A 26,220-nucleotide genomic window follows, 5' to 3' on the forward strand; every position below is an offset into this window, starting at 1 on the left:
GAATACTGAGATACTGCACTGGGTCTGACTTCCAGGAGAAAGTGAGGTCTAATATACAACTAAAAATAAAATCTACATCAGCCCAGAGAAGTTTAACTGCACAATGACTGAAACACACACTGGTTCACGATATTTATTACAACCTATTGCTTTAGATAAACCTGCTGTATGGTTAGGAAACCCAAAGCACATTGTATGAACCAACAAAAAAAAAAAAAGTACAGCACAAACCACATCTCTGTAAAAGGTATGCAGTGGAGATGAACAGAGGCACAACTTTAGTCTTGTAAATAAGAGTACAATGAAGATCCTGGTAACAGATAATGAAGGCAAATAAAAATCATACTACCAGTACTAAACATAAGATAAGTAAAAATCAGAGTAGCATTGTTATATCTGTATACAAAGAATGCAAGGTCTTTTTAAATGCCCTTTCTTCATTCTCTATGACCTGTAAACACAACTCTCCCAAACCATCTTCCCTCCGTACCTGAACTAGTATATAAAGATCTATACAGCATGTGCAAATCTAGTGTAAGTATTTTTAGGCTCTCTTCTTCAAACAGAAGAAATACAAGTTTAAAAACATTAACACCACAGATTCCCTCTATCCAGCCTCTGCAGAAAGTATTCAGTAGCAACACTGCCCAAGACATCCAAGCAAAACACTGGACCAAGAAATCCAGAAGAATGTATAAACAATAAATACAAACACATATGAACAAGGAAAAAACAGTTATCAAGGGAAACTCTTAACACTGGCAAATGAAAGTGAATTAGGACTCTTTTCAGCCTACAGCAGATCTGTTCCTAAAAAAAAACCTCACACGATTTAAGTAAACCTATGATGTTAACTGAGGTTCAACTACACTTTAGGCAGACCAGATTTCTTCATCAGCTTGTTCTTTAAGATGTGATATCTGGTAGTTACATGTCATGCTCCATACCACTTAATAATGATTTATTTGTAAGTATTGCTAGACCAGGATGTTGGGAGTCAAACAGTCCCTCCACTGGGTTATTTGCTACTGCTGCCTTTTCATTACCACTCCACAGATTCTTTCTGCAACAAACATTTTGTCCCTCATACCAATCTGCAACTGATTAAAGTTTCTGAAAAAATAAGTTAGACAAAAATATTACAGTCTAGAGTGAGTATGGTACAATTTAGTTCTTGTGTTAAGACTTCTGGCCCAAGATAATTTTAAGAACAGTACCGGCCTGAACAGAATGCAGTTCTAGAGCATTTCAAACACACAGATGTTGAAACAGTCTGGATTTTACTTCAGTGTTGGAAAGTGAACCAGAGACTAAAGAATTTATATACATAAGTCTCAAGCATTGTCCAGAAGCTCAAGCAGTAACTAGAGTTCACTCCTTCCAGAAATTGCTTTACAGGATGTTCTTTGTTTTTTCCTTTGAGTGCAGATGTGAACTTCTTCCAACAGTCTCTGAGCTTCCACTCACATTAAGAGTGAACACAGTCAGTGCAAACAACACACAAGTTAATTCAATTTATAGTTCTCAAACTAAAACAAAAAGGAAAAAAAGCTTCTTAGTGGTACCTAGCATTTCTCTGATTACCTCCTGTGAAACAACTTACCAGAAGGTCAGGCAAAACCACCAAATATCAACAGAGAGTCCTTTGGCCAGCACTTAAATCATTTCTGTTGCTGAGATAAAAGTTGCACTTCCTAAGTCTGGAAACAGACACAGAAGCCTCCTCTATGACAAACATCTGGTGATCTCCATGCAATGCTGATATGGCTGCAAAGACTTTCAGGGAATTTTCTTTTTTTGAATAAATACTTACATACAAGGCCAAATCACAACATTGCCACCCTAAGAAAGTACATTTTATTGTAAGACTTGATTTGTGGTGAACGTCCAACAGTTGTCTAACGGTTCATTTGCAAGGCTGGAGTGTGTTACAAAAGTCACTACAAAAATCAGTTTCTATTCTTCATCTGAGGACTGAGAGGTTCAGTGTAGTTGCCAGCACTGTAACAACATGGGTAAAGTAATTTTCTAGTAAATCAACATTGCTGGGTAGGTACAGTCAGTCCACAGATACAAATGATTTCTACCCAGTTTAAGAGAACCTAGCAACAAGCCTCAAAATGCTCAGACACATCAACTTCTTTAGTCATCAGTACTGAATTTTGTATAAATGTTGGGATTATTGACCATGACAAGGTCAGGTGTCCAGTGTGTTGACTTCTTTGGAGCAGAAATAATGCACAACTATTGCGTTAGGGTATCGAGCAAATGCGCTGTAAAGAGAATAAAACACAAACATCAGCTGTCAAGACAAACATTGTTTTCCATATTCAAACAAGAGCATCCAACTTGGGCAGAATTAGAGAGAGACACATGATAGTGACACTTTTTTAAACTATAGCCTGAACATATTAAAGAGAAAATAGAGAAAAGAATTCTATGGATATTCCAAGAGGTTTGCTTGGAGGTTTTTAAAATCTATTTTCATTTCTGCAGGCACATTTTACTTGGAAGTCACTGGCAGCAATTTAAAGACTGAGGGACAAGCTTCAAAATCTTGCTGAACTTAACAGTACCAGAAAAATTCTATACTATCAAAACAATATTGCATATGCAAATTTTAATGCTGAAGCTACATGCTGAATATTAAGAAGAAAAAATTTAATATGCGTAGCAATATTTAGACTGTGTATTAAAAAATGTTTTGGGAAAAGAACCTTTCCCTATCATTGTTAATGCTACTCATATCTCAGAAGGGCTCCCATCAAGAAGAAAATAATGACTGAATCATGTAGCATTTCCCTCCACTTGAAAGAAAAAAAAAAACAAACAAGTGCAAATAAAATTTGCATTCTATATTAGCTACTAGGAACGGTAGAAGAAAAGTTCACAGATTTACAGAATATTCTGAGTTGGAAGGGACCCACAAGGATAAGAGTCCAACTCTTAAATAAGTGGTCAGTACAGTGATTGAACTCACAACCCTGGTGTTATCAGCACCATGCTCTAACTAACTGAGCTCATCTCAGGGTCACTGGCATCCAAATAATCAAGCAAATTAGTTCTACTTTTAAACATCCTAATGAATGTACAAAACATAAATTGCTACAAAACATAAATCAGTCAGGAAGCCATGAAGCCATCAGATATAGAAAACTACACGTGTATTTCAGCTTAAAATTCTTTATATCATCCTCCCCAATTCTAGTCAAGAAGTAGGTTCTTAGAAAGGCAGTGTTCTTACAAAGTTTTCAAAATTAAGTATGAGGACCAATTTCATGCCTTCCAGAGTTATGAAATAAGAACTCTTGGGAGTTTCTAAAAGGGTTTTATACTCCTTTGTTGCAAGGCGGATTAAACTCTTGCAGCAAATTCACTGACCAAAGCTTTAAAGTATTCCTAACCATTCAGCTAAGAAATGTAATTTGTAATTCAAATACTCTTCAAACAGCTCCCTCATACTGCTGTTCTCTCTGGCTATACATACATCCAGTTTTCCAACATTCTTAGTTAAAGTGTACCAGATTAATATTTGATTCAGTTTACCCAGCTCTCTCACCTGTTACCTATCTTCTTTTTACAAACAGTGCACACCTTCTCCTCTGTAATTATGCACTTTACTTGCTGATGCAAGATCCGCTCCTCCTGGACCTAAAGAAGGACAAAAACCCCAAGCTGCTCAAAAAGCAATGCCACGCCTTGGTCGGATGAAACTGCAAAGCATCACAACATTTAACTGTCAGTGGCTGTATCTACATTACCAACTTGTGCAGCACAAAAGAAGCTGTTCTGTGGAGCAGAGCAGGTGGTACTGAACACCCAAAACCCACACTATATGAATCACAGGGTTTTACTTTTACCTTGGTCCACAGCCTAAGGCATTCAACCACTAAAGGAGTGTTAAAATGTACAATTGAACTGCTTTCCCCAGTTCAAGCTGTCTGAGATGATTCTGCAGTGCACACCTCAGCACAGTGAGCAAAGACAAACACCTCATCCAAACTAAAATGAATGTACACACCATCTCCTGCAAAAAGGATGTTCAAGCTACATAATTCCCATTTAATTTTGGGTGCATTACAGCACTGTCTACAGGACACCCATCCCCTATAAGAAACAGTAAATTTCATTTTGAACATATTTTAAAATATGTTCATCTTTGTTGCCATCTTTTGTATGTGCAATGGGTATTTTCCTGGGGCAAAGAAGTAACATTTCCTCCATCCTATTATGTAATTGCAATACCAATCAATAACAGGTGGTGGATGCTTACCCTCAGAAACTCTGCATGGAGAAGGTTCTTGAGCACTTGATTAAATCTTTTCTTCTGAGCATTTTCTTCAAGTACTTTCTCTAAGAAGATGCGAATCTCACTGATCTGTGTATTTGCTGGGAGTAGGTTTATTGCCTGGAACAAAGTTAGAAAAAGTTAAGGAGAAATAGAGACCAAAACAGAATAGAAATTGACACATTTAGATTGACACATTCCATTCACTCGCCTACTCCAGTACCTTCTGTAGCTTCCTGCCAACAGCACAGAGTACTTACAGATCTGACTTACCTTAGTGGTATCCAGTTTGCTGTGGTGCAGTTCCAAAACCTGCAGAGCAGCCTGCAGATTGGCTTGAGGCTCCAGCACCTCCATCTTGATGGGTCCCAGGCAATGAACACTGGGTGGGGAGAGATACATGCGCAGCAGGGACAGATACACCTGCAGCACACACAAGGGAAATTGTTGCACCTATCCACAGCTGACAGTGCTGGTAAAACCCAGCAATGGTACTAAGTTATACCCCTGCCATCCAAAATTGTGCACTGCTCATTTAAACAGCTCTTAATGTAGGCTCAAATCCAATGATACAGTAACATTCTCAACAAAAAAACACCCCACGATGATCTAGGAGTTCCTAAATTCCAAGAGATTATACACAGGTTCCTATACACTACACAAACCCTGAAGAAGTCTATACAGAGCAAGAACTTTCAAGTCCTGAACAAGGTGTATATATATAGCCTTCTACTTCCTTACTGAACAAGAAGCTACTTACATCTTTGTTGCCATCTTTGTTTCTGTCATAATGTTTATGGCAGTAGCTAGAAGAATCAACAGAGAAGAATTAAGAGAAATACAGAAACAGTTACAGGACCCAAATAATTAGTTTACAGAAATTAACATTTAATTACTACTGAAGTCATCCAAGTTAAGCGACTGTACACTTAACTGATGTGCAGTTTGATGAATTGATTCAGATCAATTCATCAAACTGCACATCAGTATTACACAGTTCACTCTGCATCACAATACTGAGAGAAGCAAAGTTTTGTGCAAGTCTCCCACTTCCAATCAACTTAAAAAGCCTTAATGCAGAAGCCAAATAGAATTTAGCTGTGTAAGAAAAAAGAGGGAAAAGATATCCCCAATCAACACATCACAGCATAAAAATCTATGTGTACATATATCTAATTAGTCTATCTGAATCACAAACAGCTATGGGGAACAGGTCCCTGTGTTCAGATACACCTGCCAGTGTTGGGTAATTCTATTTTTACCTGAGTACTTCTGATTCACTCAGGAGATTCCCTGACACAAAACACATAAAAAAATGCTGTATCTTCACTAACAAGAGCTCTTTTTAATGTAGGCTAGCGAACATCTCTCCAAACAGAAAGGAAGCAAAACAACACACAAGATCACAGACTAAGGACAGTTAAAAAAGTATTAACTCATTGATGATGGTCATGTTGCTCTAAAGCACAATGAGAGCACGAAAAGGCAAACCTCAAGGGGCCAGCAAGCAGCATCTGTAATAAACAGACACCCAGAAGAGGTTCAAGGCCAATAAAATGTGAAAACACAGAAGATCGTGAAGACTTACAATGTTCATGGCTCCACATATAGCAACATTTCACTACACATCCTATCCACAGAGCAGTCAGCAAAATAAGTCTTGCAAAAATGCAAAAACTATAAAAGAAAGGAATCCTTACTTTTCAGCCATGTTGGTGTCCTTCAAAATATGAACATAAATAAACAGAGCTTGCTCATGCTTCCCCATTCGACCCAAGAGCAGAGCACGTTCTTCTAGGAGACCTAGTGATACCATGAAGGATTAAATCAATAGCTATACAGAGAAATTACAAAATTAGTGCCCAGACTAACAGAAGGAAGTATTAATCTGTGCTCAGGCTACAGTATGAGTTATACTGACACTCTAAGTCTACATTTCACACTAGTCTCAGAAATCTTTTCTGAATTCTTAAGTCACCTTAAGAAACAACTACCTTCAGATCTATTGAGCAACTCAGGGTAATCACAAAGTTCAGCTAAATAGCTGGGAGGTGCCACAAGGTCTTAGGTCAACAGTTAGAGGAATCTTGCAGAAACTGGTAAACTCAGTTGTGCCAGCAAAAACAGAGTTAGGATACACACCAGTGGCCTACAACTACAGATAGAGTCATCTTCTCTATTTCTAGTTTCCATGACTCTATGATAAGTGAGGAAGTTTTGCTGTAAGCAATAAGCTAGGGTTTAGTTAACCTACAGAAACAGAACTCACCATCAAAGGGGAAGTCACTGATAAGTCGACTAGGTTCATAGCAGCTGGACTTCTCCAGAAAAAGCAGCAGCTTCTTCCGGTAATCCCCCAAGTCTCCTCCTTCCTCTCCAGCAGGCACTGGAGCTCTATCTATATGAAAGAAAACAACATTAGCTAAATTATTACAACTAACTCACTACACTATACACTAGTCTGTACTAGAAGACACACAAATCATTATGAAGAGGAACTAAATGATGATAGAACTGTTACATGGGTTGGGGCTGTCATGTACCCGCCAAACTAACTTCAGCTCCTAAAAACACATCACATGGCTGGTTAAACCAATACTCAAGTTATTCAAAACCCTTCCCTACCCTTAACATGCAGAAGTCAGGGAGCAGTAGCTGCCATTCAACTTAATTATGAACAAAGTGTTGCTTGGTCCCTTAAAAGGCCTCTTGAGAGGCAACAAACTAGACTGTCCTACAAACCCACATGTTTTCCAGTTCCCTCCATCACTAAGGTATCTTATGCTGGATCTCAACAGGGAAGGATTACAACATGGAATATGAAGGCTCCCCTTTGCTCTCCCATACTCCTGGTCCTCCCACCAGAAAAGGCTAGACATACCTGCAGGGAAAGAACTGAGATATTCTTTCATTAAGCCCTGCACTTTCTCACAGTACAGCTGGATGAGACAGTTGTGGAAGTCCGCACCAGTTTCTTCCCAGACATGAATGATGTGCTCCTGTAAATACATGTTAAGGCTCAGCTGTAGACACTTCCTCTGGGATGTAATTCTTTATAAGGAACAGTTCCATGCTTGCCTTTACAAAGCTTGACCTCAGGATTTCATGTATTTTAATTATGTTTTCTTTGCTCAACAGGCTCCAGCTCCTGAAGAACTAAGGTCTTACAGGTAATATTTTGTTTTACTGGAGGTAAAATGCAGTAGTAGAGATTGAGTTCTTACCAGGTAAGGAATAGTCAAGCTTTTAAAATTTTCTATCAAGAAACTGAGCACTTTGTCTCGTGGCAAAGCTTCCACTTCAGGGAGGTCTTCTGTAAATATCTGTTAAATAAAATTTTATTCCAATTGGTGATTTTCTTTTCTTAAGTGCCACAGTATATTTTTCTCTTGAGGCACTGAAGCCCAGCATATCATCACATGTCCAAAGAGTGAACAAGAAGTACAAAAAAAGATCTGAGCAGCTTATTCAGGCACTGAGAACTTACTTCACATCTGAAAAGACTATCAAACATCCCCACTTCTGCCCGAGTGAACTCTTTTCTTACAGAGCCCAACACCTCCCAAATACAGGGAGCCAATTTTATAGGCAAATCAACACCTGACATTTAAATACTCAATTAGGCTCTTGTGCAAAAGTGTGGCATCAATAACATGTTCTATCAATATCCTAGCTATTTATTATAAGGTCTTCCGAGAATGGAAAAGCATAAGAAAAAGTGAAAGACTGACCTGTTTTATCTACTGCTAACATGAGCACTGAAGCCAGAAAACAAAAATTATATATTTAATTTGGTTTAGCATTAATGAGATTCTTACAATGAGTTATCCCAATTCCATATACTGCACTAAGAAGGTCAACAACAAGGAACCTCTTTCAATCACACTAACCTTCAGTCCATCTTCAGGAAAATCTCTTAGCACCCAGACAGAGTAGGAAAATACCAAGTGCAAGTTCTCTGTGCCTGGAATACAAAAAGCAGCAGTGCTTATTGTTAAAATTCTAACTCTCTATCAATTCACAACACAAGCAGATGCTTTCAGAGCCAGCAAAGCTTCATTTACATGAAGAATCCAGTTGTTGCTCAAGTCAAGCAAATCACTCATCCCAAAGCTACAATTTCATTGCTTCACAAACATGATTTCAAACCAAAACAAAAATTAACTCAAATACTAAGTGTCACCAAATGTAAAGAATTCAGCCCAAAACCAAGATCTGTTGCCTTAATCACATTCCAAAAGTCTTCCCTTTCAACTTGTTTTAATTAGGGTACAGAGGCAGTGAACTTTTCACTTGTGTAACTTCCTTCAGTCCGTTTCCAGCCTGTCAGTCTAATGACTTCTACAGCAAATGGTCAAATACTTTATAACAAGTAGTAAAGCATCATAGTGCTGAAGTAACTGGCATAGAAACTACATGACAAGTAACAGCTTCTCAGCTTTTAGCAAAATGTAGGACTTGCCCCTTTAAAAAGAATACTATAGTTTGGACAATTTGGTTCACAATACTAATAAAACACGTTAGGAAACAAGACTTTCCCCTCACCCTCCTGCTCAGAATCACTGAGGCATTTGCTGCCTGAACAACATAACACAATATGACAACACTACACAAGAAACAGAAACTTAAAGCAACCCTATAAAAAGGCAGTCATTGTTTGCTTTTCTCCATCCCACAATATTTAAAGCAAGCAGCATCTTCATATTAGCAGAATTCAAAAAATAAATTTAAAAAATGCAGATGATGTGCACTGTAAAGTAAAACAATTGAAATAGCTCCCAGAAGAGCCAATCTAAAAGTTTCAGTAACAAAAGTGTGACTTGGCAAATGGCAATAAATTTGTTGGCCTGAATTTTGCTGAACTCTATTAACTTTCTGAATTTACAGGGCATACTGGCCTCACAGAGAAAATTTTAAAAAAGACAGGACAAGAAATGGAAGTATGACTCTGTTTTACATGAAAACTAACTCCTTATAAAGAAATGTGACATTAATTAGAATAGCCCCCTGCCAAAACACTGATCAAGGTGTCTTTGCTGAAATCGCAAGCAAATCAAACATGAAGTTAAAACCTACTCAAAACAGTGAGAACGTCAGGAGGAGAGAAGCAGCTCATTAAATAACTACCAAAGCTTATTGATCAGTATACTAAAAGGAAAACACCAAACTGCCCCACAGAACAACTGGCTCCCCTCAGCACATAACATTCATCTGCATGGGGATTCCCACAGGCCACAGGCAGGGGATTTCTCAACTTCCTCAGTAAGAAATCCTTCATTTAAACATGAGCTACAATAGGAAAAGGTTCTGCAGAACCTTTTTTAAAAGATAAAAGAATAATGCAACACAGAAAACCATCTACCACCCCAGTAAATAAATAATTCTCCTGCACAATGACAAAGCATATTGTTGATGGTCAATCACACAGCTAATATTTGCTTTGATGCAATAAACAAGTGCTTACTCTATGACACAAGGCTAGTATTAAATACCCATCAGTAATACACACTTGACTTAAAAGATCATAGCTACAAGCCTGGAGGAATTTGTAATTACTTGAGAACTACCTAGAATATTGCATTTAATCCCCAGAAACTGACAGAAAAGAGTAGATTAAGAGCATTTTCTACTTCACTCAGAATTATTTTCTACTTCACTCTTCATCACTGGAAGAAAATTCAAATTATATTTTCTCCCAGTGGATATTTTAATCAGAAATAAGGAATGTTTACCAAAGATATTTAAGTTTCAATGAAACTTGAATCCCTTGAGCTAATACTTGAAGGTTGCATTATGCAAGAAACCAAACAAGATAACAAGGATACCCTTTCAGCTTGATAGCCTCCAGAAAGCTGCCAAACAGTAGAATAACCACTAAGCCAAACAAAAATAAAAACTCACAAAAACACTGCTCTTCTTCACACTCACCCAAATGCTGCAAATATTGCACTGTCCTCTCATGACCCTTCAAAGGGGAGTTGGCTTTCTTTGACTGATCCACCAGTACCTGTAATGCTTTCAAATGAAAAGAAGTCAATTCCTTTGTAACTGCTAGCTCCAACATGAAGCACAAAAAAGTGCATTTTCCCTGTTATGCTATTGAAGACAAAACAAAGTTTTGTTTTGAACAGAGACCAAATTGTAACAGATTTAATCACAAGATAGCAATTAAACAGCCTCTTCAGAATACTGCCTACTTAGTGAAGTCAAAACACAACACAAAGAACACATGCTTCTACTCCTTCTCCTCCCCCAACTTGAAAATTACCTTTCTCATGCAGACCTTTTTTCTCATACAGTATTATCAGCTCACTATACTTGTGTGCCTTCTTTAGTACATGCTCACTCTCCTCAATATGGCAGTGATTGTTCTCCAGACGTAGCAGTGGTGCCACCAGTGCTACATTTGTCTGCAAGAGAATAGGGAGCACTTAAACTTCACTGGAAGTGTACCTTCTAAGTGTACAGTACAAAACAAGCTGGAAGTGGGGGCAGGGGATGAAGGCAGCCTCACAGCGTAAGAAAAACAAGAAATGACAGTTTAATACCTTACAGTAAGGTCCATGTTAATTTCTGTAATTTTGAAGACAGAAAGAAAACAACACACCAAAGCTACTCCCCTTCAACAACAGAGGTCAGGCTTTGAAAAATATCAAAACAGCCAAGATCCTACTTTCCTCTGTTTACCAGTATAAGGCAATAAAAGCATTCATTAGACCTTCAAAATACACAGCCACAGCCACTTTCTTCTGACAGAGGCAGCAACCAGGGACAGACATCTGCCTCATTCCCTGAAACTGCTTCCTGACCAGAGAGGAAACTAGTTAATGCTCAGATTTTACACATTATTTTTAGATCAAAGAAAGACAGTTGTGTGAGCCTTTCTGCAGTAGCTCCTTATCCTCCTCCTTAAATGTTTCAGTCTGAAATTCCATCAGAGCTCCCATGGCAAAGCCTCTAGGTCAGACAGAAACTCACATGCAAGTAACACTTTAAGAGGGTGGTATCAATGATTTGTAGCAGCTTCTTTTTGGATTTGATCGTGGGTGTTCCTTCCATGAGGGGTGAGGTACTGGACTGATGATCAGAATCATTTAGCTTCTTCACTAGCTGACTCCTTTTCTGCAGGACAACAAATGAAATTTTAACAGGAAAAGATGGATTTCTACAGCTCACCTCAGCAGATATAACCCACCATCTACAAAGACTAAATTAAGCCAATTTAATAACTTCTTTTAATCAACTGTTTCCCAAAGAATTTTATTGTCGCTAACTATTAATCACGAACTTTACAACCATATTCAGGTGTATCTATTTTTTTGCATATTTATAATTTTGAAAAATGTCCAGAGTCTTGAGAAAATTGTCAGAAGGAAATCCTGTTAACCTGAGCAGACATTTTAGAGAAGTCAGGAAACATTTGGAAAACAATTTGGATTTTGCACTACTAGGCATAAAATCTATCCTCCTTTAGGCACAAGCTTCCTTTTACTATACTAAGGATGGCAACCAAACAATTCAGGTTCCAGTTAAGACAAAACAAAGAGGGCAGGAACTTAAAAGGCCCATTAATTCCCCTTCCACCTTTTACTGCATGCCCTCAACCTATCTCCTGGACAGAGTGTCGTTAATAATAATCACTGAACAAAAACAAAAAAAATGAAGTGCTCAAGTTCTCTTCAGCAGGATACTAGAAATAAAATCCTGGACTCATAGTCAGAACCACTCCATAAGGAAATTTTGTCCAAATCACACATGATGTTTTCCACATATCTGTGGGGTATCTCATGTGTTCCACTTCCCCTGCTCACTCAGGGGCTGCTGCCACATTTTCCAGCCATGAAGACAGCCCATTAAGGCTAGCATGACAGAGCTGGGCTAGGTGTACTGTTTCCAGCACATCAAAGCTAACAAAGCATGCTAGAACTGAGTAATCCTGCTCTAAAACCAGGTAGAGGAGCACTCACTTGAGTTAGGTAGTCTATCAGAGCTAAATGTGCCTTCTCCAGCTCTGCCCCAGAGAGCCCTGGCAGGGGGTTGGGATACTGTAGCTGTTTCCTGTAATCTGTGGGCAGGAGGTCAGGATACAGACCCATCACATGAGTGGGATCTATGCAAAAAATAACTGGTATTAGTAACCATTCATATTACTTTTGCAAACTTAGAGTAAGCTTATCTTTCTAACAGAGCAGTCTGCAGTCTACTTGTACATCCACAAGGTTCTAGAGTCTAAATAAAATTTGTTCATTAGAGAAAAGAAGCTAAAACAACACAAAAGAAGCAAGAGTAAAACATGTTTTGAAGTCCAAGCACAGGAATTTCCAACCTGCACTTGGCACACTTGGAGGACAAGCCATTATTACAATCTTACTGCTCTTCTTGCAGATTCCTAGCATTAACCTCTCTGACAGTAAGATGGGATTTCTAGGAACAAACAATGTTTTAAGAGTAGATTTACTGCACTTTTGAAACAAGAACTAAATAGTACCATCTGTAACTAATGCACACCTGTTTTCACATAACTTAAGCAAATTCAAAATTACTATCCTCTAATTCAAGCTCAAAATACTTTGAGTTCTCAGCCCTTGTCTTTCTCTGTAGTTTTCCAAAGTAAGTATTATGTAAGCATCATGAAAATAAACTATAGGTTTAAATGCACATGAGAATTCTGCCACCAGTAAAAAGAATCTCAGTCTTAAGCACTATTCTATGGTACAGTTCAGTCTTCAAGCCCTAGTATGACCTAGTATCAGAGATTACTGTGACTTCCAAAAGCACAGGACAGCTACCTGGTTTCAGCATCTCAGCTAAACCAAGGATTAAAGGTCCTCATCTGAGTCCAATGATTTTCCAAACCTACAGATGTTCCATATTTTTCATTCCAAGCTACAAGTAGGCTTTTAGCAGCTGCTGAAACATTCAGCTTCAAAGGGTCTGGGCACATGCTGTGCATGCTTTAAATAGCCAAGAATACAAAGATATTCTGTAAAAAGGGTAAAGTCCTGATTTAACTTAATTTACTAAGTGTAGTTTATTAAGTATTTAGTTGTACTTAATTGTGTAGTTAATTAAGTTATTAAGTAAGTAATCACCAGCTCAACTAAAAAAAATAACTAAATAGCTGCCCAGGCTATTTGCTGTTCACAGGGGACTGATCTGCACAAGATAGCACTGTTTTGAACTAAAACAAAACAGAAAAACCCATACAAAAAACAAAACAAACAAAAAAACCCATAAAATAGCCAGTGAACTTGACTTCATTCCTCCTAACTGAAGTGATTCAATGCCAACCCAAGCATTTACCTGTACCAAGCTTTGCAAAAACTTGCATGGATTCATCAAAGCGCTTCTGGCAGAACAGGTTGAAGGCAAAGAGGTTCTTTATGTGGTGGATTTGTTGTCGCTTCTCACTATCTGAATCATCTTTCATTTCCTGCATAGAAATTAACAAACATTAAAAACTCTCAGAGTTTACAGGAGATAGAAACACGCTGGAGAATTAAGAGGAGCATTATCCTGTGGAGAGAGTAGGAAGAAAAAAGATAATCTCTCAAAGGGAACACTGCTGGTGCCTGTCTATGCTTATTGTGTCACTGAGGTAACCTGCAAGGTCTGAAAGCTACTTCTGGTTACCTCTATACCTGCTCCATCACAGCAAACGTCTCTTCATTCATTTGCCTTTTCAAATTTTTTTTTCAAGTCAGCAGTTCAAAATGCAATTAATTAAGGGGAGTTTCCAGAAACCAAAAAATTTTAACGCAGTAAATTGAATAGTATAATGAAACATACAGCATCAGTATCTCTAACAAATTATTGTTTCAGGAGTAATATTATGCAAAAAAAGTTCATGTGACAAAACTCACAACTCTAAAATACACTGTTTTACAAGCAGTCTACAGACTCTGTAGCCCAAATTATTTCAAATTCTAAAAGAAGGTAGCCAATCAAACAGCTAAAAGATAATCTTTCATATACAAGATGATTTCTCAAAATCTACACCACAACAGATCAATATGGAGTAATGGCAGCACAAAACTAAAACTTCAGTTTCAACTAAGTCTAGAGTTTACCAGTTTGTGCAAAGTGGACAGTTGGGAGGTTATACTGACTGATTACTGGACTCATTATAGTTTACCAGATGGCAAACATCCCTTTGTATACTTGTGCACAATTGCATCCACTGCAAACTCAAGTTTTTGAGTACTTACTGCCAACTGCAAAGCCAACTCAAACTGCTTGTCCTGCAGAAGCTGCTGGATCTGTGTGGCTATGGACACTGGAATGAGCCTCCAAACAAAGTGATTACTTGCCACATATATAATGTTTGTGCTGTAAACAAGACAAAAAATGTCAATTATTAGGATTCAGTGCTCAGAAAGAAGGAATACCCTATCCTAAAAGAATCCCAATCCCATAATAGAAACATGCATCAATGCAAGAGCAACTGGAGCATTACTGCAAAGCAGAAAGAAGACTATCTCCAGCGTCACAAATTCTTAAAGACCCTCAATTCTATCCTTTCCTCCTCAAGGTATGGCCTCCACCAATCTCCATAAAAACCCAACAGATTGCTTCAGTGCTACATCTTAAGGTGAGAGTCAGAAAAGCTGCTCTTCTCCCAGTTTTTCAGCATGCTACATGCAGCCAGCCAGCCTGACAAGAATGGCAGTGAGTTGTATCAATACCCTCCAGAGGTGATGAAGCGCGGCCTCTGCAGCTCGATGCTCTGCACCAGCAGCCGGGGCTCAAAGGTGCGGATCTCCACGTACCTTGGCAGGACAGCAATGATGTAGGGAGGCTGGTGTTCTGCTCATGAAACAAGGGAAACGTTTCAGCTGATTGGTCTCAAGCATTCCTGGAAACAAGCTATGACTTAAGGCTTCTCTTCAATTTTTCATCCCCCTGAAATGTGCCCCTTTTACATACTCAAAACAAAACTCAGTGCCTGACACTGACAGCAATTTGCTCACAGAATACTACCAAGCCTTTTGCTCATCATTCACAATAAGGAAATTCTGAGGCACCCAGATCTACAGTGCTTTAACACACTACCTTCCATTTCAGACCTTGTCCCTGTATAAAAGATATGGACTACACCTATTTTATGAGAGGCACACAGACCACAAGCAAAGAAGGCTAAGAAGCAAAAACAAACAAAACCTTCCCCCGAGTACAACTTAAAATACTGTAGAACCTGTCACACTCCAAATCCAGCTGGTTTCACAATACTGCAAATATAATGATTTTATCACATACACAAGAGTAAAGAATTAAATTTAAACAAAACCAAAAACAAACTGCTACTTCTCACCCATGGCTATAGGAATATCTGTCCAATTCAAGGCACATTTCTGAGTACAGACCCCTTCTTCATTAAGCACAACTGTTAGATCATCTTGGCCAACTGCAACTTTTCCATCTGCTACAGGAGCTACCAATGGTTCTAGCTGCTTCCCTGTGGGAAACAGTTCTTTGATGGATCCTTTTCCATCCACCTAGGATAATAAAGAACATAAAAAGAAAAAAAGTGTTTTGCACAATAACCTTTTCTTCAAAGCTACATAAGACTAAAGCAAAAACCCCTAGAGGGATTTTGCAGTCCAGGATAAACACTAACAGGACAAGTGCAAATTTTAAACTTCTGCATATCATAATTCATCCTGCTTATACATCATTCTGAAATAAAAAAATATTACTTTTATGTCTGAGGTGATGATAGTAGCTGAGCACCAGTTTATCAAATCCATTATACCACAGCAGCAAAATTAGCTAAAGTCTCGAAACCCTTCATTTAGGCCAAAAGTTTTAACACTTTTATTCTGGCATGAGTGAGCACTGCCACATAAAAAAAACCAACTAACTAAAAGCCTAGAAACCTGCCTAGCCATTTTCCCCTGAGCACCTACACAACTACTCCTATCACTAGAATGGCAGGAATCAACATCTAGGAGAGCACTGCAGAAAAGCACCCCTTCTTTTGTGAGCAGCATCAGTTTCAAGTGACTGTAAAAATTACATGTGGTTTTCCTTTTGACTACAGATCACTGTTGCCACCCATGTGCATACATGTACATGTATGGTGCACCTCATCTTCATCCTATTTTCCTGTAATATCTGCAGAAGCCAATTATAAAGGCAGAAAAAAGAATGAACTATAGCTGTAAATGAAGTCTAAGTGGAAACTGTAATAGTAAATTAACAGTAAGTTCAGAGGCTTTCAAACAATTACAGTTCAGCTAGAGAATGAAAAATGAAAGAATGGGTAAGCTTCACTGTGTGCCAGATGAGTTATTCTTGGTCTCTTTGTCCTTTTAGAGCTAATCTCATTTCTTAATACATAAAATAAAATGCAAACTGAGCTTACACAGATTGTTGCCAAAACAAAATGTATCTTCCCCAATTCCTTTTTTCTGCAAGAGCTGCAAACACTGGTCTCAACAGCAACAAACAGAAAATGACTTCCTGACAAATATCCATTTAAAAGGACAGGCTTAAACTGCCCTTTCCAAAGCCACAAATAGCAGAAGTACCAGATGCTGTTTTCCATAAATCTGTAAGCTAAATTCCTGAGCACAGGAGCAGCCTCCATAGTGTCTGCTGCTTCCCAAATCTTCTTAAAACACTGTTACACAGCCCCGTCTCACCCGTATCAGGTAATAGTCCCTCTTGAAGCCTACACAGATGGAGTTTTCACACCATGCCATAGACTTGGGTACATCAGGTACACTGAAGTCCCCCTGAGGAAAACAAGTTAAACTGGTTGTTATGAATGAAAAGCAAAAGTCAAATCTGGCAACACAGAGTGTAACAGGCTGCTCTCTTGTTGACACCATATTCCCCACCACCTGTGCCCAGCATCTACTGCTCAAGGAATGGCAATATTCAGCAAAAAGGCTAGACTCATATACAGTAAAGAGGTGTGCTCTGAGTTAAATGATCATTTTTTAGTACAAAATTTTCTAGTAGAGTATTGTAGCTGAAAAGGCTCTACCCATTTCAATTAGTTATTTTTTCTTATTCCAGTATTCACAACTGCAGCTCTCTACACTTGTCAGAAACTATCTTCTGACTTAGTGATATACTTAGAGTAGAAGTGACATACTTAGAGTAGAAGTGCACCTACTTCTATGTTTTTGCAAGGTATGCATGCTCATATATTTCACTGACTTGAAAGTCAAGTAATTAAAAGTGTACTACAACCAGAACATTAAAATACAGCACACAGCCCTTACTTTAACTTATGAAACTATAAATGCCATGAACTGGCATTGATTTCACACATGTGTTTTCACTTCTCTCTGCTGTTCCATTGTTAAATTTCTGCAGAGCCAACCATCAATGTTCTGAAAGTCAGCAATGGCACAAGTAACATGGCAAGCAGTGAAGAGCAATGACCCTCCCTGCTGAGACATGCTGGCTACAGGAAGAACACAACTCACCTGGAGCTCATGGAACTCCCTGTCCTTCCAGAAATAAAGCTGGAGCTTCTTGCGCACTGCCACACACATCCTCAGCACCTCCTCCCCTGTATCTGATTGCTGTGAAAACAGACAGACCTAACTCACAGGCACTCACAGGGAGCCAAGTAAGGCAAGACAAGACCAAAAGACGCCTCTGCTAGAAGCAAAGCTGTCCACTGAAGAGCAGCCTTGTTCATCCATAACAGAAGAGAACTCCCCAAAAAAGGAAGCATGGGAGAGGGAGGAAGGAGGCAGGGGAGGTGGCAGGATACTTAAAAACTAACTTTGACAGGGATTGTGACATCAAGGAAATCCAAAAAAACTAAGAGAGCACAAAAGGCATACACACACACACACAAACAGAGGATAAGTAGAGAGCTATCAGTTCAACCCTGAAACTAGGATAAATAGCTGGAACTCTATGCAGTATAGGAGAGGTGAGGATATGGAACACAAAGAATGTGTTATACTAACAGATAAAACCATTAATAATCTAATATTCTAACCTGTTGGAAACGTTTCTTGACAAGAAATACTAGGAAAGCTAAGTGCCTGGACATACAAACAACAAGCCACTTTGCAATGACCAGACGTAAAGGTGCTTTGAAAGACATTCATTTTCATGTCTAGAAAACCCTAAGTACTTCCTAGAAAATATTTAACATTAAGCTCCCATGGGGCAAAAATGCAAAAAATTATAAAGGGCACTAAACCATCTCTTCTGATTATGAAAAAGATGTCTGAATGATATAGGCAGGCTAAGAAACTCACTTGACTAGAAATTGCTCACTCAATGAACCAGAGCAAATGAACAGAGGACTGCTACACCCTACAGAACCATTTTAGGGCTTCAATCTACCAGAACTGCTCTAGGAGTCCTTGAGCGTATAAAGAGAAACAAAAATTTTTTAAAAACCCATATAGAATTGCTTGCAGAAGGAAACCACAATGAGCTAGTGCACTGGCAATGCAAGGAAAGGAAATGGCTTTTATATTAAGGGGACCTTTCAAAAAAGAAGAGTCAAAGTTAGCATTGGACAAAAATGCTTTGAAGTCTTGTATCAAAATTTCTGTATCAAAAGCTGCAATCACAACAGGCACAGGAAAATACCTTGTGAAGCGGAGTAAGAAAAATAATTTAAAACTATTGCCTTAAGCAAATGCAGTAGGTACTAATTTTAAAAAGCACTAGTACCCAAGAAATTTTCATCTAACACAAAATAACAAACCTAATCCATACAGCAACATGAAAGATGAATCTTAATTACAAACAGTAAAGACATCTGTGCAGCTGTATTCCTCCCCTTACCTGGAGATCACAAGTGAAGAGAGATGCACCTTTTGCCTTTGAAATTGTGGTGATTTGTTGAAATGTCAACAGGTCATGGACGTAAATGTTATTTTCTGTTTCAAACAAAACTCCAATTATTATTTAATATTTTAATACATGTAGAGGTGTTGCTAATTCAAGCAAGTTACCGTATTTTATGTTCATATAAAAAAGAACTTGTGAAACTAAGAGCTGCAAGAAAGGAAAAGAAGTGTTTTCCCAAAAGCTGAAAAATGCTAAGACACATACAAATACAATAAATGCAGCAAAGAAGACTAACAGCAGCATTGGTAAAACTACAGGAAGGTACTGCTAACCAAGCAGGGGAAGGCAGAGTGGAAGGGACAGCAAGCAGGCCAGAACAGAGCAAGCTCAAGAATGGAAAATTGCATGACAAAGATCATTCTGAACTGGCTCCTGAAATTAGTGGAAAATGAACAGCTGAAAATGTAGGGTACTGTTTTTGCATGTACAAGGATGCAAGCAGCAGAAATCTACAAATCCTGGAGCTGGAAGACTTGGGACTTGGAGATCATAAAGAAGTGAGTAGTAATATAAGCAAAAAAACACACTAGAAGATCCGAAGTTAAAGAAAGCCAGAGCCAAGCAAACTTAAATCTTCCACAAGACACAAGAAGACCACATCTGAATATAAAGTGAATTTGGTGCAAGACATCAGTGATAAGTTTGATACATCCAGCAAATTTAGTCAGAAGTTTCAGTGCCTATCCCACAGTGCACACAGATTCACACGCATGCATATACATGTACATACAGGGGCCAACACAAACTGTATTTTACACAGACACTTTAGAGCATGCACCTACTTCTTCATTCCTAATCACAAATCAGCATTAATGGTTTGCTCTCCCAGCTGGAAAAGCTGCTTCTCAATCTATGCTGCTTAATGCTTCCTCTGCAAAATGCAAAGCTTAGCTCTACACAATGACTTCTCAGCAACCAGACTACTATGCTGGTGTATGGAAAGAGTGCCACATTCAGACAAGTAACTGCATCTAGAAGAACTCATTAAATATAAAATTAAATATAAAACACTTTTCTTCACTTACCTAATAGACTGACCAAAATTTTAAATTGAGAAACAACATGGATCTGAAAGGGAGAATGCTGTTAGTGACTCCATTCATAAACTAAAACTCTCAATAAGGATTGATTACAGATAGTCTAAGAAAATCTCAAAATAATAAGAAAGGCAGTTTTCCATGAGCAAGCTTCCTTCAGCTATTGCAACTCTTTTCAATTACACTGAAAAAGGTTTTCAGTGTAACTTTTCACAAGCTGGCATTTGCAACCTAAGCTGATTGAAAAAGTTTTAACATTGTTATGTTACTAGTACAAAAATACTTCTAAAGCATACACAGAGTGTTGCATCCTGAGAGAGGATCCATAATCTTTAAGATGTTTTTCCTGGAATCAATATAATCATTGAGAGGAAATTCTCAAAAAAAAAAAAAAAGAAAATGGCAGCAAGACTGGTAGTTATTTTATTTCTACATTTCAAGTAAGTGGAATTACATTCACATTCCTATAGAATGTCATCTGAGAGTCAAATAATACATTACAGTCTGTTGATGTATTACCATCATCTCTACAAATATTCATAGAACAATTGAAGACCTATTGCTAACAAAAGCCCAAAATAAACCTGCAAGTTCCAATTCTTCAGTTCCTGCTTTAGCAATCAAACCAAGCCTATTCTGTTATGAGAAGAGTGGGCAAAACCATCTGGCTGTTACACCTCTAAGAAAATCTTTAGCTTTGGGAAATTTTTTTGTTAAGCACAGCAGAGATTGCACATGTACATTTGATATTTCATTTATTGGCTGAAAACTGTTCCCACATCAAGAAGATGGTATTTCCTACCTGTTGAATCTTCTTTGAGAAGTTCTTGTTGGATTTCTCTAGTGTCACTTCAAACCTGTTGCAACCTATCAGAAAGATTGAAGAGGCTATGTAAACTGAAGCTGCTCATGACTCTGTGTGTCTTACACTAAGTAAATTACAAATAATTATGAAAGCAAACTTGGCCACTTAACACTGGAAGAATGACACTTAAACACATCTGCATTTAAATGCATCACAGGGTCTTCTACACAGTCAGGTGAAAATGTAAATTACACTCCTTGTACCCAGCTGAGGGCCTCAGCAGTAGTTACATTTCTGCCTTGCCCAAGTTTTACATTGCAAGCATTATATTTAAGTAATTTGAAACCCAGAGATACAAAAATATACAGAAAGATTTTATCCACACTACTCAAGTATCAGTAACTTAAATTGCTAGGATGCACATCACTGCAAAATAGACAAGGAATAAACACTACACCACAAGGGTTTTAAAGGAGTTTTAGGGAGAAAGACTTACAGACACTTTCTGATGACATAACCTCTCCTGCCATTGATGCAAAAAAGGGGGAGAAATTTACCATGTGAGATAAGACACTAGCAACTCAAGACTAGCATATTCCAATTGGACAGACAACCTACAAGTTCCAGAAAAATCAAGCTGAATTCAGTCTCTAGAATCCAAGTAGCTACAAATATCCTTCCAAGAGCTGATGAACTTGGAAACTTACATTTGGTGTTTACTTTCCTGTGTCATGCTACAAAATACTACTGCATTCAAAAACATCAGATCCTACATAATAGCAGGTAATGTGAAATACAAACATCTTTAGAGAAAATCAATTTTAACTAAAGCAAAAATAGAATAGTTCTATTTGTGGCATTCCTAGAACAGAGTATGAGCACTTAGGACTCTCAAAGAGGAAGGGAAAGGGTAAATACCTGACAAAACAAGTTAGTATTTATCCCTCTTCCCCATCCATGAATTTCATGGACCCAGTGAATGTATTTGCTCTCTCACTAATCCAGTCATTAAAGATAACACACATCAAAAGTCTGGCAACTCGTACACTGCATTGCTTTTACACATATTTGTACACTGTATTCATGAAAATTAAAGTTGCTTACTATATATTTAAACACAAAGAAACCTGAGCTAAAACATACTTTACATACATGGAATTCTATATAGGAAAAAAAATCAGCAATTTTAACTTATGTTAAAATCACTACAGCTCTAAAAGTGCAGGAAATAAAAATAACAATCAACTTTTTTGGGCCATTCTTAAAATCAACTTACCTACATCTTTCTTGATCCTGTAAAGCAGAAGATGCCCTTGTTTTGTACCAACAAGAAGCCATTCCTCTACAAAGACAGGAGAAAAAGAGTCTAATTAGTTCAACAAAATTTACCCTTCACAACTGTGCTGGTTTTTGCTGGGATAGAGTTAATTTTCTTCACAGTGCCTATTATGGGGCTATGTTACATTTATCAGAACAATTGGAAACTTGCTTCAAACACCAAAAAAAATTTTCTGTAGTGACTACACAGGTCTCCTATCATCTCTCCAGTGGGAGTGCACAGAAGTAGCTTTAACTCTCAGGAGAGGATAGCCAAAGAGCAGGCAGCAAAACAGCATAAACAGCCTGGCCATCACATCCCACTGGATGCTTCTTTATGTCATACAGACATAAAGAAGCAACTCATTGCATCTTGTGTGCCATCAAAAGAGGCAATAAACTATTCTTCAGACATTATATTACCTCTCAGAGAGGAACTGTGTTACATAATGGGAAGTACTGTCAGAAAGAAAAACAAGTTTACGTGGGTTTGATTGTTAAGTTTTTTAAGTCAGGATTTTAAAATGCCTCTCTGAAATAGTCAGCTATGTTTGGAAGGAGAGTGTGGCAGCTTTGCTTAGGTAGGACAATCTAAGCTTAGCTTTGCTTTGGTCGGACAACAAAGAATCATTCAAGATTCATAAAGGAGGGCCTTTTTATACAAACTCTAAGGCACAGTTTCAGACTCATCCTCTTTGCAGCACTTATACCATACAAAAAGCATAAAATCTTTACAGGCTCATGAAATATGACTGAATTTCTTCCTCACTGAATATCATACAGGAAAGCAGCATACATGGATATTTCCTTCTACATCTAGTACTTCCTCATCACCAAAGGAATTAGCATTTTAATAAAATCTTATTTCCTGCAAGGCCTTTCTTCTACTACTTGGTAGAAATATTGTAGAGACAGAATTACACATCTTTCTTACAAAACCATACTACTATAAGTCTGTATATTTAGGGGTTTTTTTCCTAGTTCAGCAAAATAAACACATTCAAAGAGAGAAAAATAGAAAAGCTGTAATGCAGGAATAAACTACCTTCACATCCTCTCCAGTACATAACTCCATCATAAACCTCCATGAATAACAGGAGTATTATCATTCAGGATGTAATTCTTAAAACAACTAATCAGGGTCACAATTCCATAGAGTGTGGAGGTTTTTAAATTGTCGACTTTGCATGATGGTGCTGATTTTACATCCGATGGCACCTGGTCACAGCTTTGAAAAGCCCTATCAAGCCTAAACATTAGGACAGCTGGTGCAGTCACCTGACCAAAATCTTGACTCTCAAGTATGCCCAAAAATAAAACCCACAATTATATATCACTAACACGTGCAAACGTATTCGAAATCTAAGACTTCAATACGCCACCGGCCCTCCAAATCAAGTTTAAGTCACAACACAAGGAATGCTTTTTTAGCAATAAAGTAGGCGGCCCAAGGTTACAGCCCCGGGAGTCCAGGCAGCCTCCCCAAAGCCGGGCTGCGGCCGGGCGGGCAGGGCAAGGCAGCGGGGCCCGCGACCGCCGCCGCTCCCAGGAGGGGAACTCGGCACCGCCGGGACTGGGGAGAGGCTCCGGCGCCCCGGCACGGCCGGCTCGGTCCGGGGGGTGGCAGGGCCGCGGCCACTAAGAGTGCCGCCGGCCGGGCCGGGCGCTGCCACCCCCGGCCCGGGGCGAGGCAGGACAGGACAGGGCAGGGCAGGGCAGGGCAGGGCATGGTGCGGCAGCCGCACGAACGCTGCCGGGCCGGAGGAGCGGAGCGGCTCGGGCTGCGGCGCGGCCCCTCCGGCTCACCCCAGGCCGCCAGGCAGTCGATCTGCAGCGGCAGCTTCTCCAGGATCGGCACATGCTCGAAGGCGTCGTGCATGGCGGCGGCTCCTCCGGCCCCGGCTGCCGCCCGGCCCAGGCACAGGCGGCACCGGCGGGAGCGGCCCCGACGGAAGCGCCCCCGCGGCTCCCGCCCCTTCCGGCAGCGCCCGCCCGGCGCCGCTTCCGCACCGCGTCTCCGCCCGCGCCGGCACCGCCCCGCTTGTCCCGGCACCGCCCCGCCCGCCGCGCTCAGCCCGCCCAGATTGTGCCTCCGGCGCCCCGCGGACTCCTCAAGGGTGCTGGCACAGTCCGGGGGCGTTCCACCAGGAACGGCGCCCTGTCCCAGCCCCAAAAACTGGGCTCTGCGCCGGCATCAAACAGCCCGCCCCGGGGGCTCGGGCGCGAACGGGAAACGCGGGTCGGCACGGCATCGAGGGGACCCTGACATAAGCCTTATGCATCTTCATACAGCCCGAAATTGGACAGGCTGTAGGAAACTCTCGTCTTCCCAAAAGGTCACTACAGGAGGTGTCCGGTTGCTGTTGGCTACCACAAACCACAGAAAATAGGAAAGTCACCCGGGATGCAATGGCAAAAATTGACCTGCATAACCAGATGAGAGCAGCGAGGCATATCTTGCAAGCACATGTCTATTTTTTTGAGGTCATAAGTTTTGCTTTAATGAACTTATCCTATTAACTCGGCCAGTGAATATCAGTCTCCAGGAGGAAATCTTTCTTGTTAGTCTGCCCCTTCCAGAACTGGCCACGGTTGCATTTATGTTTGTCATGGAGAGGTGCAACGTTCACAATCACTGACCTAGAAACTAAACTAACTATACTGAACTCAAAAAGCACATGGTACTAAATTCTCCAAGCATCTTTACCAACAAAGACCACTTTTAGAAAACAGGGACTGAGGATGCTCTGTGCTGGAAGATCAAAGCACAGGAATGGGAGAACAAGCATGGCATTGTTGCATCCAACTTCTTTCCTCCTCAGGAATGAACATTTTGTGCTAAAGCACAAAACTGTGCTGTCAGATCCCTCCTCACAGACAGCAAAACTCCAGATTTCCAAAGGTGCTATGGCTCAGGCATATAGCTGTCTTTTTTAACCAAGGATCCCACAAAAGGAAAAGGGACATGGCACCAATTAGTGAAAGGAAATGTTTCAGTAACACTGGCTAATAATGCCTTCCATGTTTGTAGTCCAGAGAGCAAATTATTTGTGAAGCATTACCCTCTTCAGACTTTACAATGCAGCATACAACATAAAATGCCATATACAGTGAACATGAGATAAATAAAGCCCACAAACTCACACACCCTACATCTGCAGAATAAGATAAACATAACCTTCCCTAGGTCTTATGATCCTGACTCAGTCTGTGCCTATCAAGCCTCTGGCATTTCTTTACCAGGGCATGTGATCTCTTACTCACTCTCTACTTACCTCCTTTGGAGTTCCTAACAGGGACATCTTGTCATCCTAACAAAAAGCTGGTCAACATCATCTTCTTTACTATGTTTCCAGTTTTCTGTACGGTATATGCTACAGATATATGCTACAATTCCAACAGCTACTTCTCACAAATAAACAAACAAATCTATACAGAACTAATTAGGAACAAGAACTCTTAAAACACTCGTGTCAGACATTTACTTTTTCTTATTACAAGCAGCTTCTTGAAAAACTCTTGCAGATGTCAGATCATTTTTCCCTCCAGCTCACCAAGCCTTCAGAACAGCTGGCATGGTCTGTTTTTGAAAGAAGGAGTATAAATTTGAATTGTCTTCCCTGACTACATAATTAAAGGTAACAACCCGCAGGATTTCTGGTTTCAAGCATTCTAGCAAGCTAGCTCACCGAAGCTTTCCCAAGTTTTTCCAAGTCAGGGAGCCAACACGTCTTTGGGAGGAAGATCAGGTTTCAGAAGAGGCAAAGATCTGTATAAGGACATCCAACATACCTGACCGAACATGCTACTGAGGGAGAGGCCACGCTGCTGCAGCCTGCAAACACAGCCTCTGCTCCTCACCCACAGCTCATGCGCTGCCATCTCTCCTGCAATGCCAGTGCCACAGCCCACACAAGGCTGTGGGAGCTGGGTTATCA

The 26,220-nt window shown here is 39.6% G+C and overlaps 1 protein-coding gene across 5 annotated transcripts; it reads right to left on the bottom strand.

Annotated features, from left to right (window-relative positions):
• Positions 1 to 119: 119 nt before the first annotated feature.
• VPS39 (VPS39 subunit of HOPS complex) lies at positions 120 to 26,093 on the bottom strand. 5 transcript variants are annotated; one of them, XM_077180208.1, is made up of 26 exons: positions 26,075 to 26,093; positions 22,242 to 22,307; positions 21,462 to 21,488; positions 20,963 to 21,027; positions 20,149 to 20,191; positions 19,058 to 19,152; positions 17,728 to 17,826; positions 16,933 to 17,025; positions 15,600 to 15,783; positions 14,974 to 15,094; positions 14,497 to 14,617; positions 13,592 to 13,721; positions 12,256 to 12,398; positions 11,267 to 11,410; positions 10,557 to 10,698; positions 10,217 to 10,303; positions 8,179 to 8,252; positions 7,513 to 7,611; positions 7,170 to 7,287; positions 6,558 to 6,686; positions 5,989 to 6,091; positions 5,049 to 5,094; positions 4,562 to 4,711; positions 4,274 to 4,408; positions 3,560 to 3,651; positions 120 to 2,273 (listed from the first exon to the last, which is right to left on the bottom strand). In XM_077180208.1, exons 3-26 carry the CDS (start codon positions 21,478 to 21,480, stop codon positions 2,198 to 2,200), a joined length of 2,508 nt encoding a protein of 835 aa, XP_077036323.1. In that variant the 5' UTR covers positions 21,481 to 21,488; positions 22,242 to 22,307; positions 26,075 to 26,093; the 3' UTR covers positions 120 to 2,197. The 5 variants fall into 5 exon arrangements, with proteins under 5 accessions (XP_077036323.1, XP_054490058.1, XP_054490059.1 ...); XM_054634083.2 differs by lacking the exon at positions 26,075 to 26,093 and adding an exon at positions 24,089 to 24,269; XM_054634084.2 differs by lacking the exon at positions 26,075 to 26,093 and adding an exon at positions 23,328 to 23,871.
• Between the last annotated feature and the right edge of the window lie 127 nt (positions 26,094 to 26,220).

The sequence above is a fragment of the Agelaius phoeniceus genome, chromosome 6, assembly GCF_051311805.1.
Source record: "Agelaius phoeniceus isolate bAgePho1 chromosome 6, bAgePho1.hap1, whole genome shotgun sequence".
In the NCBI taxonomy this organism is placed as follows: Eukaryota; Metazoa; Chordata; class Aves; order Passeriformes; family Icteridae; genus Agelaius; species Agelaius phoeniceus.